We start from the raw sequence: 17,410 nt of genomic DNA on the forward strand, positions 1-17,410 counted from the left end.
AACAAATGACAACAAAGACACAGCAATCCAAAACCTATAGGATACAGCAAGAGCAGTTCTAAGAGGGAGGTTTCGAGCAATACAAGCCCACCTCAGCAAACACAAAACATCTCAAATAAGCCACCTAACTTTACACCTAAAGCAACTACAGTAAGAACAGGCAAACTCCAAAGTTAGCAGAAGGAACAAAATCCTAAAAATCAGATCAGAAATCAATGAAACAGAAACAAAAAAACCATAGAAAAGACCAATGAAGCTAAAAGCTGGTTCTCTGAAAGGATCAACAAAATTGACAAACCTTTAGCCAGATTAAGAAGAAAAAGAGAGGACTCAAATCAATAAACTCAGAAATGAAAAAGAAGTTACAACGGACATCACAGAAATGCAAAGGATGTAAGACGCTGCTACAAGCAACTGTTTGCCACTGAAATTGAAACTGTGATTAGAAAACTTCCAACTTGGAGTTCCTGTTGTGGCGCAGTGGTTAACGAATCTGACTAGGAACCATGAGGTTGCAGGTTCCATCCCTGGCCTTGCTTAGTGGGTTAAGGACCTGATGTTGCTGTGAGCTGTGGTGAAGGTTGCAGGTGTGGCTTGGATCCCATGTTGCTGTGGCCCTGGTGTAGGCTGGTGGTTACAGCTCTGATTGGACCCCTAGCCTGGGAACCTCCATATGCCGTGGGAGCGGCCCACAAAATGGCAAAAAAAAAAAAAAAAAGACAAAAAAAAAGAAAAAAGAAAACTTCCAACAAACAAAAGTCCAGGATCAGATCACTTCACAGGCGAAATCTACCAAAAACTGAGAGAAGAGTCAATACCTATTCTTCTGAAACTATTCCAAAAAATTGCAGAGGAACATACACTCCCAAACTCATTCTATGAGGCCAACATCACCCTGATACCAAAACCAGATAAAGATACCACACGAACGGAAAATTACAGGCCAATATCACTGACAGATACAGAAACCCTCAACAAAATATGAGCCAACTGAATCCAGCAATACATTAAAAGGATCACACACCATGATCAAGAGGGGTTTATCCAGGGATGCAAGGAGTTTTCAGTATCTGCAAATCAATCAGTGTGATGCATCACATTTAACAAACTCAAGAAATACCACATGATCCTCTCACTAGATGCAGAAAAAGCTTTGGACAAAATGCAACACCCATTTCTGATTAAAAACCCTTCAGAAACTGGGCATCGAGGGAAACTTCCTCAACATAAGAAAGGCCATATATGACAAACCCATAGGTAATAACATCATTCTCAATGCTGAAAAACTGAAAGAATTCCCACTAAGGATGTCCACTCTCACCACTACTGTTCAACAGAGTTTTGGAAGTCCTAGCTGCAGCAATCAGAGAAGAAAAAAAAAAAAATAAGAGGGGAGTTCCCATCATGGCACAGCGGAAATCAATCTGACTAGGAACCATGAGGTCACAGGTTTGATCCCTGGCCTTGCTTAGTGTGTTAAGGATCCGTCATTGCTGTAAGCTGTGGTACAGGCTGGCAGCTGCAGCTCTGATTTGACCCCTAGCCTAGGAATCTCCATATGCCGCAAGTGTGGCCCTAAAAAGCAAACAGCAAAAAAAAAAAAAGGAAGAAAAGAAATAAGAGGAATCCAAATTGGAAAGGAAGATGACATGATATAATACCTAGAAAATCCTAAAGACACTACCAGAAAACTGTTAGAGCTCATCAATGAATTTGGTAAAGTTTCAGGATACAAAATTAATACGTAGAAATCAACTGCATGTCTATATAATAACAATGAAATATCAGAAAGAGAAATCAGGGAAACAATCCCATTTACTGTCACATCGAAAAGGGTAAAATAGCTAGGAATAAACGTCCCTAAAGAGACAAAAAGTCTGTACTGTGTAAACTATAAGATGCTGATGAAAGCAATCAATGACACAAACAGATGGAAAGATACATACCTTGCTCTTGGATTGGAAGAGTCATTATTTCCAATGACTGTACTACCCAAGGCAGTCTAAAGAATCAGTGCAGTGCCTACCAAATTACCAAGGACATTTTTCACAGAACAGGAACAAAATAGCTTAAAGTTTGTTTGGAAACAGAGAAGACCCAGAATAGCCAAAGCCATCCTGAGAAAGAAAAATGGAGGTGGAGGAAGCAGGCCCCCTGACTTCAGACAATACCACAAAGCTATAACCATCAAAACAGTATGGCCCTGGCACAAAAACACAAATACAGATCAGTGGAACAGGATAGAAAGCCCAGAATTAAACCCATGCACCTACAGTCAAGTGATCTATCACAAAGGAGGCAAGAATATACAATGGAAAAAAGATATGCCCTTTAATAAGTGGTGCTGGAAAAACTGGGCAGCTACATGTAAAAGAATGAAATTAGAACACTCTCTAACACCATACACAAAAATAAACTCCAAATGGATTAAAGACCTAAATATAAGACCAGATACCATAAAACTCTTAGAGGAAAACATAGCCTGAACACCCTTTGACATAAACCACAGCAGTATCTTCTCACATCTACCTCCTAGAGTAATGACAATAAAAACAAAAATAACCAAATGGGACCTAATTAAACTTAAAAGTTTCTGCACAGCAAAGGAAACCCTGAACAACACAAAAGACAACTCAAAGAATGGGAGAAAATATTTGCAAATGAACTGACAAGGGATTATCTCTAAAATTTCTAAACACCTCCTGCAGCTCCATACCAAATACACAAACAACTCCATCAAAAATGGGCAGAAGATCTAAACACAATTTTCCAAAGAAGACATCAGATGGCCAAAAAACACATGAAAAAAAGATGTTCAACATCACTAATTATTAGAGAAATCAGAACTATACCCGTCAGAATGGCCATCATCAAAAAGTCTACAAACAATAAATGCTTGGAGGGGTGTGGAGAAAAGGGACCCCTCTTTCACTGTTGGTGGGAATGTAAAAAAAACTAAAACTAGAACTACCATTCAATCCTACGCCCGGGCATCTATCCAGAGAAAACCATGACTTGAAAAGATACAGGTACCCCAGTGTTCACTGCTGCACTATATACAACAGCCAAGACATGGAAACAACCTAAATGTCCATCAAGAGACGAGTGGATAAAGAAGATGTGGTACACATACACAATGGCATATTCCTCAGCCATAAAAAGTAATGAAATAATAGCATTTGCAGCAACATGGGTGGACCCTGAAATTATCATGCTAAGTGAAGTTAGTCAGACAGTGAGGCACAGACGTCATATCCTATCACTTACAGGTGGAATCTAAAAAAAAGGATACAACGAACTTAGTTGCAGGGCCGAAACTGACTCATGGACTTTGAAAACTATGTTACCAAGGGAGACAGGTTGAGAGGAAGGGAGAGGCCGGGGGTTTGGGGTGGAAATGTTGCAAAATTGGGTTGTGATGATGGTTGTACAACTATAAATATAGTAAAAATCATTGAGTTATGGAGTTCCCATCATGGTGCAACAGAAAAGAATCCGACTAGGAATCATGAGGCTGCAGGTTCGATCCCTGGAGTCACTCAGTGGGTTCAGGATCCAGCGTTGCTGTGAACTGAGGTGTAGGTCGAAGACGTGGCTCAGATCTGGTGTGGCTGTGGCTGTGGCTCTGCCGTAGGCCGGTGGCTATAGCTCCAATTAGACCCCTAGCCTGGGAACCTCGATATGCTGAGGGAGCGGCCCTAGAAAAGGCAAAAAGACAAAAAAATAAATAAATAAATAAAATAAAGTATATAAAGCAAAATTCACGATCATTATGGGAGATTAAAACATCCTCTTCTACTAAAACAAATAGATTAAAAGTTACTAATAATATAGAATAATATATAATAAATTATGAACAATGCCTTATTAGCAAACTTGACCTAAAAAATATATGTAGAACACTGCACTCAAAAGCTGTAAAACATACAGTCTTTTTCAGAACATACTGACACATGGGCCATCTGCTGAACTGTCTGTATCTCAAAATTTTCAAAGGATTAAAATCCTACAGGAGATATGTTTTCTCAAATTAATAACAAAAATATAATTGCATTTGATGGGGCAAATAATAAAAATTAGAAATTTTTTAAAGTTAAATAATTATTAAATACTATATTCAAAATTTTGGAATGCATCTAAGGCCACGCTTGAAGGAAAATTTATAGCCTTAAATGTTTCAATTAGATGACAATAAATGCAAAAAATCAATGGGCTAAGAGTCTATCTCTAGAAGTTTGAAAAAGAACAGAAAAATAAAGCCAAAAAAAATACAGCACCTTCATGATCAGAATAAAAGCCAAAAACAATGACTCAGAAAATTAAACACGCAAAAAGATCAAGAAAGCCAAAGTAGAGTAATAAAAATCACCACCCCTTGTTAAAGAAAAAAGGAAGTAAAAAAATTAACATCAGGAATTAAATAAGGGATTTTTGCTAAAGATCCCACCATCATTAAAAAAAATAACAAGCTACTCCAGAAGAAAAAGAGGAGGCCACATCAAGAGGTAGGAGGGGCAATTTCACGATATAAACAACCTCATACCTCCTGGGTGGGAAGCTCCACAGACTGGAAACTAACTGGTTCACAGAGACTCACCTACAGGAGTGAGAGTTCTAAGCCACACATCAAACTCTCACGTGTGGGGATCTGGCACAGGGAGAAAGAGCCCCAGAGCATCTGCCATTGAAGGCTAGTGGGGCTTGTGTGCAAGAGCTCCGCGGGACTGGGGGAAACAGAGACCCCATTCTTAAAAGGCACACACAGACTTTCACGTGCACTGGGTCCCAGGGCAAAGCAAAGTCTCCAAGGGAACCTTGGTCAAACCTGACCGCAGTTCTTTGTGGACATTCTGGGAAAACAGGGGTGAATGTGGCTTGTTGTGAGGGAAGGACACTAAAGGCAAAGCTCTTGGGATTATTCAGCAGCTGCCTTTCTCTGGAGGGGGCCATTTTGGGAAAATATGGCCCCACCCATGGCTCTGAGAAGCCCCAGGGAAAACAACCCAGGTGGGATCACAGCCCCACCCCTCAGAAAACAGACTACCTAAAGACCCCTCAGGCACACAGCTTCCTCTAATTCTATCCAGAGACTAAGCCCCACCCACCAGAGGGATTAGAATCGGCTCCTCCTACCAAAGGGCAGGCATCAGCCCCTCCCATCAGGAAGCCTACAGCAAGGCCCCCATACCGACCTCAGCCACAGGGGGGAAGCATCAGAAGTAAGAGAGGCTACAACTCTATTATCTGTAAGAAGGTCACCACACCAAAAACCTATAAAAATGAAAAGACAGAGAACTATAACTCAGATGAGGGAGAAAGGAAAAACCCCAGAAAAACAGCTAAGCCATGAGGAGATTCTCAGCCTCCAGGAAAAAGACTAGACTGTTGATGCTGAAGATGATGCAAGACATTGGAAATAAACTGGAGGCAAAGATGGATAACTTACAGGAAACACTGACCAAAGAGATACAAGATATAAAACTTAAACAAGAGGAGATGCAAAATACAATAACTGAAATGAAAAATTCACTAGAAGCAGCTAACAGCAGAATACAGGAGGCAGAAGAACGAGGTGGAGGACAGATTAGTGGAAATTACAGATGCAGATCAGAAAAGAGAAAAAAGACTGAAAACAAACGAAGAGAGTCTCAGAGAACTCTGGGACAACGTGAAACGCACCAACATCCGTATTACAGGGGTGCCAGAAGGAGAAGAGAGAGAGAAGGAGACAGAAAAAATATTCCAAGAGATAATAGCCGAAAACTTCCTAACATGGGGAAGGAATCACTCACTCAAATCCAGGAAGCACAACGAGTATCATATAAAATAAACCCAAGGAGGAATATACCAAGACACATATTAATCAAACTGACCACAATTAAAGACAAAGAAGATCTTGAAAGCAGCTAGGGAAAAGAAACAAGTAACATACAAGGGAACCCCGATAAGGCTATCGGCAGATTTTTCAACAGAAACTCTGCAGGCCAGAAGGGAGTGGCATGACATACTTAACGTGATGAAAGGAAAAAACCTCCAACCAAGATGACTCTACCCAGCAAGGCTCTCCTTCAGATTTGAAGGAGAAATCAAAACCTTCTCAGATAAGCAAAAGCTGAGAGAATTCAGCAACACTAAACCAGCCTTACAACAAATACTAAAGGAACTTCTCTAGGCAGAAAAGAACAGGAGAAGAAGGAAAGGAAAAAGAGCAGCAAAAACAAATCCAAAGTAATTAATAAAATGGCAATAAGAATATACATATCAATAATTACCTTAAATGTGAATGGACTAAACGCCCCAGCCAAAAGACACAGACTGGCTGAATGGACACAAAAACAAGACCCATGTATATGCTGTCTTCAAGAGACCCACTTCACTTCTAGGGACACATACAAATTGAAAGGGAGAGGATGGAAGAAAATATTTCATGCAAACGGGGATCAAAAGAAAGCTGGGGTAGCAATACTCATATCAGACAAAATAGACTTTAAAATGAAGACTATTTTAAGGGACAAAGAAGGACATTACATAATGATCAAAGGATCAATCCAAAAAGATGATAGAACAATTTTAAATATCTACGCACCCCACACAGGTTCACCACCATATATAAGGCAACTGCTAACAACCTTAAAAGGAGAAATCGATAATAACACAATCATAGTGGGGGACTTTAACACCCCACTTACAGCAATGAACAGATCAACCAGACAGAAAATCAATAAGGAAACACAGGCCCTGAATGAAGCATTAAACCAGATGGACCTAACAGATATTTATAGGACATTCCATCCAAAAGCAACAGAATACACATTCTTCTCAAGTGCACATGGAACATTCTCTAAGATTGATCATATCCTGGGCTACAAATCCAACCTCGGTAACGTTAAGAAAATTGAAATCATATCAAGCATCTTTTCCGACCACAATGCTATATGACTGGAAATCAACAAGAAAAAAACTGCAAAAGACACAAACACGTGGAGACTCAACAACATGCTAAACAACCAATGGATCACTGAAGAAATCAAAGAGGAAATTAAAAAATACCTAGCAGCAAATGACAACGAAGCTATGACACTCCAAAACCTATGGGATGCAGCAAAAGCCATTCTAAGAGGAAAGTTTATAGCAATACAAGCCCACCTCAGGAAACAAGAAAAAGCCCAAATAAACAAGCTAACTTTATATCTAAAGGAGCTCGAGAGAGAAGAACAGACAAGACCTAAATTTAGTAGAAGGCAAGAAATCATAAAGATCAGAACAGAAATCAATGAAATAGAAACGAAGAAAAGATCAATGAAACGAAAAGCTGGTTTGTTGAAAAGATCAACAAAATTGATAAACCCTAAGCCAGACTTATCAAGCAAAAAAGAGCAAGGACTCAAATCAATAAAATTAGAAATGAAAAAGGAGAAGTAACAATGGACACCAAAGAAATACAAAGGATCATATGAGACTACTATATGCAACTGTACACCAATAAAATGGAAAACCTAGAAGAAATGGACAAATTCTTAGAAAAGTACAATCTTCCAAGACTAAGCCAAGATGAAATAGAAAAGATGAATGACCCAATCACAAGAACTGAAATTGAAACTGTGATTTTAAAACTTCCAACAAACAAAAGTCCAGGACTAGATGGCTTCACAGGCAAATTCTATCAAACATTTAGAGAATAGCTAACACCTCTCCTTCTGAAACTATTTCAAAGAATTGCAGAAGAAGGGATACTCCCAAACTCATTCTATGAGGTCACCATCACCCTGGTACCAAAACCAGACAAAGACTCCACAAAAAAAGAAAGCTACAGGCCAATTTCACTGATGAACATCGATGCAAAAATCCTCAACAAAATACTAGCAAACCGCATCCAACAATACATTAAAAGGATAGTACATCATGATCAAGTGGGATTTATCCCAGGGATGTAAGGGTTCTTCAATATCCGCAAATCCATCAGTGTGATACACCACATTAACAAACTGAAGAATAAAAACCATATGATCCTCTCAATAGACGCAGAAAAAGCCTCTGACAAAATCCAACACCCATTTCTGATAAAAACCCTTCAGAAAGTGGGCATAGAGGGAACCTACCTCAACATGATAAAGGCCATATATAACAAACCCACAGCGAACATCATTCTCAATGGTGAAAAGCTGAAAGAATTCCTACTGAGATCAGGAACAAGACAAGGATGTCCAGTCTCGCCACTACTCTTCAACATAGTTCTGGAAGTCCTAGCCACAGCAATCAGAGAAGTAAAAGAAATAAAAGGAACCCAAATTGGAAAGGAAGAAGTAAAACTATCGCTGTTTGCAGATGACATGATACTATACCTAGAGAATCCTAAAGACTCTACCAGAAAACTGTTAGAGCTCATCCACGAATTTGGCAAAGTTGCAGAATACAAAATCAATACACAGAAATCGATAGCATTTCTATATACTAACAATGAAAAAGCAGAAAAGGAAATTAGGGAAGCAATCCCATTTACCATCGAATCCAAAAAAATAAAATACCTAGGAGTAAACCTACCTAAAGAGACAAAAGACCTGTACTCTGAAAACTACAAGCCACTGATGAAAGAAATCAAAGATGACACAAAGAGATGGAACGATATACCATGCTCCTGGATTGGAAGAGTTAATATTATCAAAATGACTATACTACCCAAGGTAATCTACAGTTTCAATGCAATCCCTATCAATTTACCAAGGACATTTTTCACAGAACTTGAACAAAATATTTTAAAGTTTGTCTGGAAGCACAAAAGACCCAGAATAGCCAAAGACATCCAGAAAAAGAAAAATGGAGCTGGAGGAATCAGGCTCCCAAACTTCAGACTATACTACAAAGCAACAGTCGTCAAAACCGCATGGTACTGGCACAAAGACAGACATATAGATCAGTGGAACAGAATAGAAAGCCCAGAATTAAACCCATGCACTTACAGCCAACTAATCTATGACAAAGGAAGCAAGACTATACAATGGAGAAAGGACAGCTTGTTCAGTAAGTGGTGCTGGGAAAACTGGACAGCCACATGGAAAAGAATGAAATTAGAACACTCCCTAACACCATACACAAAAATAAACTCCAAATGGATTAAAGACCTAGATATAAGACCAGACACTATCAAACTCCTAGAGGAAAACATAGGCCAAACACTCTATGACATAAACGACAGAAACATCTTCTCAGATCCACCTATCAGAGTATTGACAATAAAAACAAAAATAAACAAATGGGACCTACTCAAATTTCAAAGTTTCTGGACAGCAAAGGAAACCCTAAACAACACAAAAAGACAACCCACAGAATGGGAGAAAATCTTTGCAAATGAATCGACTGACAAGGGATTAATCTCCAAAATTTATAAACAACTTCTGCAGCTCCATACTAAAAAAAATAACAAGCAATGATGCTAACACATTTGAAAATGTAGGTGAAATGGACAAAGTCCCGGAATCATAGCAGGGGCTCTATAGTTTTTACCATGCCCGAGACCACGACATGCTACCTGTGACGGTCGCCCATCTGCTGCTCCACTGCCAGACCCATGTGCTTTCGAGAGTCAGTCTTGGTACCAAATTCATCCCAACAGAAGGGATGTGGTCGGAATCCTCCAGATTCTGAGAGGCAGGGAGAGCACCCACTGCTCCCTGGATGATCCCTCCGTATAACCCTCTGACCTCAATATCCATAGCGCTTTACCAAGCCAGGCAAACCACCTCGAGTAAGTCAGCTCCTCTCTGGGAGGTTGCCTGTGCTCCCAGGGGCAAAGGCTTCAGGTCCCTTCAGCTAAGTCAGGGCCCTTTCTGCCTCCAGATTGTGCTCTGACACCACCCAGCCCCTGCTCAGCCCCTTGTGGCGGCTTCAGATGGTTCCAGGAACTGGGTGTTTATTAGACTCCATGCAAAGCCCGCTGGCAAAAAGCATATAAGCATATGCATGGCAGAGCGTCTCTCCAGAGGGCACGTGCCCAGCAGCAACCTCTCCCTGTTCTGCAAAAAACAAAACAGCAGTTCCTGCGGGCTCCCCAGGACAAGGAACATCAAGTTTGTGCCTGGCTGGTCCCACCCGACTCCTTATGGAGGAGGACCAGGCGGGGTGGTGGAGGAGGACTGGGTGGCAGCCTGCATGGCTGCTCCAGCTCCCACACTTAGCCTCCTACGGTGGGTTCATTCAGAAACAGAGCAGACCGAGTTCTAACACTGGTGACGAGCCTTTCAGGCTCGTCTGCCTCAAAACAGCTCTAACGTCGAGACCACCACTGACCAATGGACCACACGCCTGGGAACACCGTGCGCTGGCGGTCAAGGAGGGGTGGGGGACTGCACTGCCAGCAATGTGCTGATGGAGGCGACTATTTCAAACTATGCTTCCTTTCCCTCTAAATACAGTATTTAGACGAGCTTGGCTGTAGTTGGTCTGCCTTCGCAGCCCTGTGCCTTTATGTTCGTCTCTGTAAGAGTCAGGGAAATTCACTCTTTCCCCCAATCTTTGGAACGTCCATTTTTTCCCTCAAGTCACATACAATGATACTGTTTTCGGCACCTGCTATGTGCAAGTCCTACCAGAAAATCCGATTTTGTGTATCCCCTTGCCCCAAGAGCCTCCCCATCAACGGAGGGCAATCTGACCCTAATCAGAGGCATGTGCTTAATGGGTATAATAGGTACAGACTGGCATGGGACCACAGATCAGGGACTAGATCCTTCCACCTTAACGCTCAGTAGGTGGATTTCATGTCGCGGCTAAGCTGGCTGTTGACACTGCAGACACTGCATTCCCCTGAGAGAGAAGGAAGCAGGGGCGAGGGTGTGTTTCTTCCTTTTAAGGACATTTCTATTCCATGCCCACCCCCAACCCAGGGGCAAGGCAGGTACATGTAGTTTTTATTCTGTAGGCACATATTTCAGCTAAAATTTGGGCATAACACTAAAAGGAGAAAACATACTAGAGGATAAACCTCATCACAGCATCCTAAGCAGTTTGGGGGGGTTTGGGGGGGTTGTTTTTTGTCTTTTTAGGGCTGTACCCACGGCATATGGAGGTTTCCCGGCTAGGGGTAGAACCAGAGTTGTAGCCACCAGCCTACACCACAGCCACAGCAACGCCAGAGCCGAGCCACATCTGTGACCTACACCACGGCTCAGGGCAACGCCAGATCCTTAACCCACTGAGCGAGGCCAGGGATCGAACCCGAAATCTCATGGTTACTAGGCAGATTCGTTTCTGCTAAGCCACAAAGGGAACTCCCTAGGCAGTTTTTTGTTTTGTTTTGTTTTGTTTTTAATACCAAAAGGTGTGCGGGACCTCAAGAGACCCAGCTCATATGCTCAAGGTGAGCTAAGCAAGGTCACACCTTAAAACTCTGAGGGATTGGGGACATTCTCAGCTCATTCATCATTTCGGATATTCTGTGCCACAGCTTATCTTAAAAGCATTGTGCCTTCAGAACTTTCTGGAAAAGATGATCACGGAATATGACCTCAGGCTGATTTTAAATTCCCTTATTTTCTTTTCCTTTTCTTTCTTTTTTTTTTTTTTTTTTTTTTTTTTTTTTTGGTCTCTTTAGAGCCACACCTGCGGCACATAGAGGTTCCCAGGCTAGGGGTCAAATCGGAGTTACAGCTGCCAGCCTACGCCACAGCCACAACAATGCCAGATCCAAGCCTCTTCTGCGACCTACACCACAGCTACGGCAACAGCGGATCCTTAACCCACTGGATGAGGCCAGGGATCAAACTGTCATCCTCATGGATACTAGTTGGGTTCTTAACCCGCTGAGCAACAAGAGCAGCTCCCAAATTCCTTTATTTTCTAATCTCAGGTACCCCTAAAGAATTCTTGTCCGTGGCCACCGTTTTATTGACATGATAATGTTACCTGAGAACCAAACTAGAACTAAGGAAAATAGAGTAACTTAGACACACAGCTCTACTTTAAGATAACCTTACGGGAGCAGAGGGTACCTGGGCTCACTTTGCGTCTATTCTCCACCCCCCCACGCTGTTCCCATAGCAACCCTGAGCTGCGCAGAACTTCGGAAGCCCCTCCCCAGAGCAAGCCCACCCCATAGAGCACAGCTGAGCGGCGGCGATTCTTGGGGGCGGGGGAGGGTGTGGCCTCACACACGCTACAGCCACCGGTTCAATTCCTGTTGCAGATTCCGGTTTTCTCACAAAGCTCTTCAGAGGCCGGTTCTTGGGCCTCACTCTTCCCCATTCGCCCCTTCCCCACTCAACCTCTGAATTTCGCCGGGGCCACCCCCCTCGTTATGCAGAGCACTTAAACCTGGGCATCCGCGGGCTTCCCAGCCGGCCATCACCGACTCCAACCCCAGCAGCTCTCCTCTAGAGAAGATGCTGCTGCAACATCAGTACTTCCCCAGTGTTTGCTTCCAACTTAGGACCAACCCGAGAAGGCCACATACGTCCCCCTAACCCGTGACAGGAAGCCTTGCTCCCCGCAGCCCGTCTCAGGCGTCCCCACGCCAGCAGCCGCCCGTCAGCGGCCACCCGAGGCCTGTCTGTGGGTGGGGGGTTGGTGATGGAGGCCAGGCAAGCTCCGCATAGATGCCCTCCCTTGTTCCCCTCTGGCTGGCCTTCATTTATTCCCCACGCGGCTTAACATGAGAGACGCCTGATTATTCCATATCTTTACGGAAGAGCTGCCTTTTTAAACTGCAATGACTGCGCTGTGTTCCACTGCACGTACTGAACTCTGATTTACTAGGCGACATTTAGCTCGTTTCCCCCCCACCGTGTTTTGGAATTGCCAGTTTACGCCTTTATTTCCCACGTGTGAATCTACTCAGAGAAGAGACAGGTGGGCTGGCTCTGCGGTGAGGGCGGAGGAATCAGTCGACAGCCGCTGGGGAGCCTGGGTCCTCAGGGGGCCCCGGGTGGTGCAGTGCCACCCGGCACGGGAGGGAGAGGGACTCGGGCCCAGTGCCTGCACACCTCACAGTCCTCTGGGCAGACGGATGGGTGAGGGACCATCACGTGCCACCTGGGCTGGGACAGGGAAAGCCAGGGCTGGGGGGAGACTCCAAGCACATTGTAATCGGGGGTCGGGTCCTTCCTTCTCTGGGTAAAGGCAGGACCCAGGCTGTTCCCAGAGCCCAGCAGGGGGCCGGTACCCAGGAGGCCTCGCCTCAATCTGACATTTAGCAACAGAAACCATCCGAGCCCCGGGCAGGAGCCGGCAGTGTACCAGGGCAGCGCTCCTCTGGACCCAGCAAATCACTACATCTCCGACAGCAAAACACAAGCCCCCACCCTGGCCCGCCCAGAACAATTTCCTATTTACTTGCCTCTTTGGAAGAACAGTAAAGCAGATTCGACTCGCGAACCCACGGCAAGACGCCGGGCACAGTTTCGTCCACGTCTCCGGCTGCCGCGGGGGCCTCCGCCCCGCCCGGGCCACGGCTTCTGCCTGCCTTCTTCCCCACACCGCCGGCCTCGGCGGCCCTGCAGTCCGGTCCCAGGAGGCGCTCCGGGCTGGGAGCTGCGGGCGGAGGAGGCGTCCAGAGAGCGGAGGGCGCACGGGCCGTGGGCCGGGCCCGTCACCACACAGCAGCTCCCACGTCCCCGGCACCCACGCCCGTCTTCTCGGATGGGGGCGGATGGGGGCGTCGAGGCCCAGGAGCCGACCGACCGTGGCCGAGAGGGGCCCACCCCCTTCCCAAAACTCCGGCGCTTCCGCTTCCGGGCCTGACCCCACCCGTGCCCTCCCCGCCGCCCTCCGCGCAGCACCCACGCTGGCAAGGCAAGGGTGGAATCTGTCCCTCCCGGTGGCGGCGGAGGCTCCTTCAGACCTTTACTCACCATGTGACATCCCGCCCTGTGTCTTTGGCCAGCTGGGCCCGACAGCCTGAATGATTTACCCTCTCAAACCCACTTTACAGCACATCCCGGGTTATCTCCAGGTGTTTCCATCCTCACTTGTCTGCCAGTGTGTTTTCTCGAGTGAAATGGACACGGGAGGGGTCCCAGCCTCTGTGTGGAAGGCGGGGCTCAGGGGTGTGTCCTACCCCGAGTGCCAGCCACTGTGGCGCCCCAGCCTTTTGACCTGTGCCTATGCTTATGATGAGCGCTGATGGGGGGACCAGGATTTCGGTCATGTTTGCAGGGAACAGCTGGTGTCTAGGTTACAGTGATGCTTTAAAGAGCATCAGGAGTTGACTGTGCACTGGGGGACAGCGTATTCCACAGCGAAGAGCACCAGCTTTCAAGTCTAGCAGGCCTGGGTTCAAGTCCTTGAGACAGAAGTCAATAAATATGTGGTTGGAGTTCCCATCGTGGCTCAGGGGTTAATGAATCTGACTAGGAACCATGAGGTTGCGGGTTTGATCACTGACCTTGCTCAGTGGGTTAGGGATCTGGCGTTGCCGTGAGCTGTGGCGTAGGTCACAGATGTGGCTCAGGTCCCATGTTGCTGTGGCTGTGGCATAGGCCGTCAGCTACAGCTCCAATTCGACCCCTAGCCTGGGAACCTCCATATGCCGCGGGAGCGGCCCCAGAAAAGGCAAAAAGACTAAATAAATAAAGAAATAAATAAATACGTGGTTTACTGACAAATTCTTTTGCAGGCATAGTGCTGGGGGCTTGGGCATCCACCAGAGACTTGAATACAGCTGTGGGGCCTTTAGCAAGTTAAGTCATTTCTTTAAGTGCCCGGCTCTAACCTGGAGACCATACATACACAAGATACCTCCAAAGACACGCCCACATCAAAAGGCTGTCATCGGGGTTAAATGAGATCACGCATTTAAGGCATTTCATGGTATCCAACTGGGAAGAAACCCCAGGGTAATATGATCACCCTTATTCAATATTCCATTACTACTAGAAGAACACACTCCCTTTAAAGTTCTTTATAATTTTAAGGTAGTAATCAGGTCACTAACTGGCCTCCATTCCTCCAGGACACACAATTCCTTTCATCTTTCCTCACTGACTCTATTTCCTGACCCTTTATAATCACCTTTTAAGTGGAATTTATTCCAATTTATCTGTAATCACTTCCAAAGGTGCTGTCCCCAAAAGGGCACAGGGACAAAGAGAAATATGCTGGGGGCAGAGCAAGGGGGGAGGGTGTTCTTGGCCCACCCTCCACGTCTTCGCAGACGTGGCCCTCCCATCTCTCCTCTCTGTGCCTCTGGGTTCCAGTGGGGCCCAACATTTCCCTGGGGTGTGACCTGCAAGGCCAGACACACATTCAACAGGATCATCCAGGCCAGGCTGCCTTCCCTATGTCCCACCTGTGCAGAGTACCTAGAAGAGAACCACGTCTACTGGGACGTTGGCAGGCCTTCCTTCCAAACCGTTACCTGGAGGGCAGTTTGGAACTTTGATGCAGTAGGTCCTCTTCTAGGATTGTGACAGAGACATCCTTAAGTGTAGGCAAATGACTACACAGGCATAGTCCCTGAAGCATGCTCCCAGTGATAAAATTGAAAATGGCCTGGATAATCCATTAAAAGAGAACTGTAAACGACAGGCTTTTCATTTGATATCATCCTATAGAGTCATTAAAAAATATGCGGAAGGGGTTGCTGCCATGGTGCAGTGGGTCAAGAATGCAACTGCAGGGGCTCGGGTTGCGGCAGAGGTGCGCGTTCCACCCTCAACCCCCGTGCAGCGGGTTTAAAGAATCAGGCATTGCCACAGCTGTGGCCTAGGTCGCAGCTGAGGCTTAGGTTCAATCCCTGGCCCGGGAACTTCCCTGTGCCCAGGTACGGCCATTAAAAACAAAAAAAAACAAAAAAAACAGGCACGTGGTTGAAGACCAGCCCATGTCTGCGGAAATGTGTCCACTGCACATCAAGGGACCAAACAGCATGTTAAAAAATGATGTTATGAAACAGAATGCAGGTGAGGCCCTTAGCGCTTTGCCTTGGCTCTCTCTGTACGTGTCAGCTGTCCTCACTTTGAACAGCATGATCCGAGGTTTTAGAGACGCATTCATGAATAATGGAGGAAAATACATAACTTCAGGTGGTTACCAGTGGGTGGAAGAATTATAGCTGGACGGTCCTCCTTTGTGCTTTTCTGCAGTTTCTACCGTGCCCGCAATGAACCAGGACTTGGGCTTCGGTGTTAGTAGAGTCTCCCTGAAATCTACACTTGCCGCAGCCCCATCACTTCCAGAACCTGTTCAGAGGGAGCGTCACGCGCATGCGCTGGGAGAGCCCTGGGGGGGGCGGGGAAGGGAGTCGGGGCTCGGCAACCCGACTCCGGCTCCTCCTCGAGCTGTGATGATGGAGCCCCCCTTCACCTCGCTAGGTCTGATTTACCCGTTTGGGAACTAATACCCGACTTTTTTGGGGTTCGGGGGTACTCGCTTATGCTGACACACGAGGCCTTCCATTCACAACAGCAAAAATCGCTGCCGTCGAGAGTCCATCATCTCACTCGCCAAGGAGAGGAGCTTAGAGAAACGAAATGACTCACCCGAGGGGACGCAGATGCAGACAGAAAGCGAGACCCCACGACGCCGACAGGCGCCCGCAGCTGCTGGCACCCAACCGCCCCAGCGAGACCCCGGGGCCAGGTGTAACCAGTTCAGGGGCATGTCTTCCACCCCGATGGTCTAAGGAGAAAGGCACGGAAAGGGTGGGCGGGGATCCAGGCTGCGGCTCCATCTATAGCCTAACCCACCTCGTCTTGTGTGTCTCAGATCGAGTGCACTTTAAAATATAGGATATGCGAAAAAGCAGTCTACTCAGGATTCTAGAGAAATCTGATTAAATGAAATTTTGTTACTTTTTCAGGGTTTTGTTTTCCAGAAACCTAAACTTCTAGAGTCAAACCTCTGCGTTCTGCACACAGGTGATCTCCTGTTTCTAAGAGGCACATTTAGAAAGATTGAACAGAATCAACAAAGGTATCCACTCAACATCAAGAAATGCACACTCTTGGAGTTCCCGGTGTGGCTCAGCGGTTAGCAAACCTGAGTAGCATCCATGAGGATGCAGGTTCGATCCCTGGCCTTTCTCAGTGGGTTAAGGATCTGGCATTGCCGTGAGCTGTGGTGTAGGTCGCAGATGCGGCTGTGGGTGTGGTGTAGGCCGGTGGCTGCAGCTCCGATGAGACCCCTAGCCTGGGGACCTCATATGCCGTGGGTGTGGCCCTAAAAAGCAAAAAAAAAAGAAAAAAGAAAAAAGAAATGCACCATCTTTTTACAAAGCAAAACTTGTTATCCACACTAGGCCGTATAAAATGAAACAAACTGTCGTAGACAACTGATTTGGTTTTAAATAAAGTTTAACAACATGATCAAAAACCATCCATTTTCAGTTCAGCCACAGTTACAGCATAGTGCAGATTGTGATATTTGACCAAGAGTTACTTTTGCCGTTTGAATAAGTGATGTTCACGAGTTATTCGAATCA

At 45.6% G+C, this 17,410-nt stretch overlaps 1 protein-coding gene across 1 annotated transcript in view; it reads right to left on the reverse strand.

Annotated features, from left to right (window-relative positions):
- Nucleotides 1–16,590, reverse strand: part of LOC110255795 (uncharacterized) — a 35,435-nt gene extending 18,845 nt beyond the window's left edge. The window contains exons 1-3 of the mRNA XM_084982490.1: nt 16,470–16,590; nt 16,022–16,169; nt 13,328–13,831 (exon numbers count right to left, since the gene is read on the reverse strand). Of these exons, the coding sequence (XP_084838616.1) occupies nt 13,328–13,831; nt 16,022–16,169; nt 16,470–16,590 (773 nt within the window). The remainder of the gene's footprint in view (nt 1–13,327; nt 13,832–16,021; nt 16,170–16,469) is intronic.
- Between the last annotated feature and the right edge of the window lie 820 nt (nt 16,591–17,410).

This window comes from Sus scrofa, chromosome 11 (assembly GCF_054392235.1).
Source record: "Sus scrofa isolate SSC_HxYL_T2T_F1_AM1 chromosome 11, Sscrofa_HxYL_maternal_Yorkshire_Landrace_v2.0, whole genome shotgun sequence".
NCBI classification, from domain to species: domain Eukaryota; kingdom Metazoa; phylum Chordata; class Mammalia; order Artiodactyla; family Suidae; genus Sus; species Sus scrofa.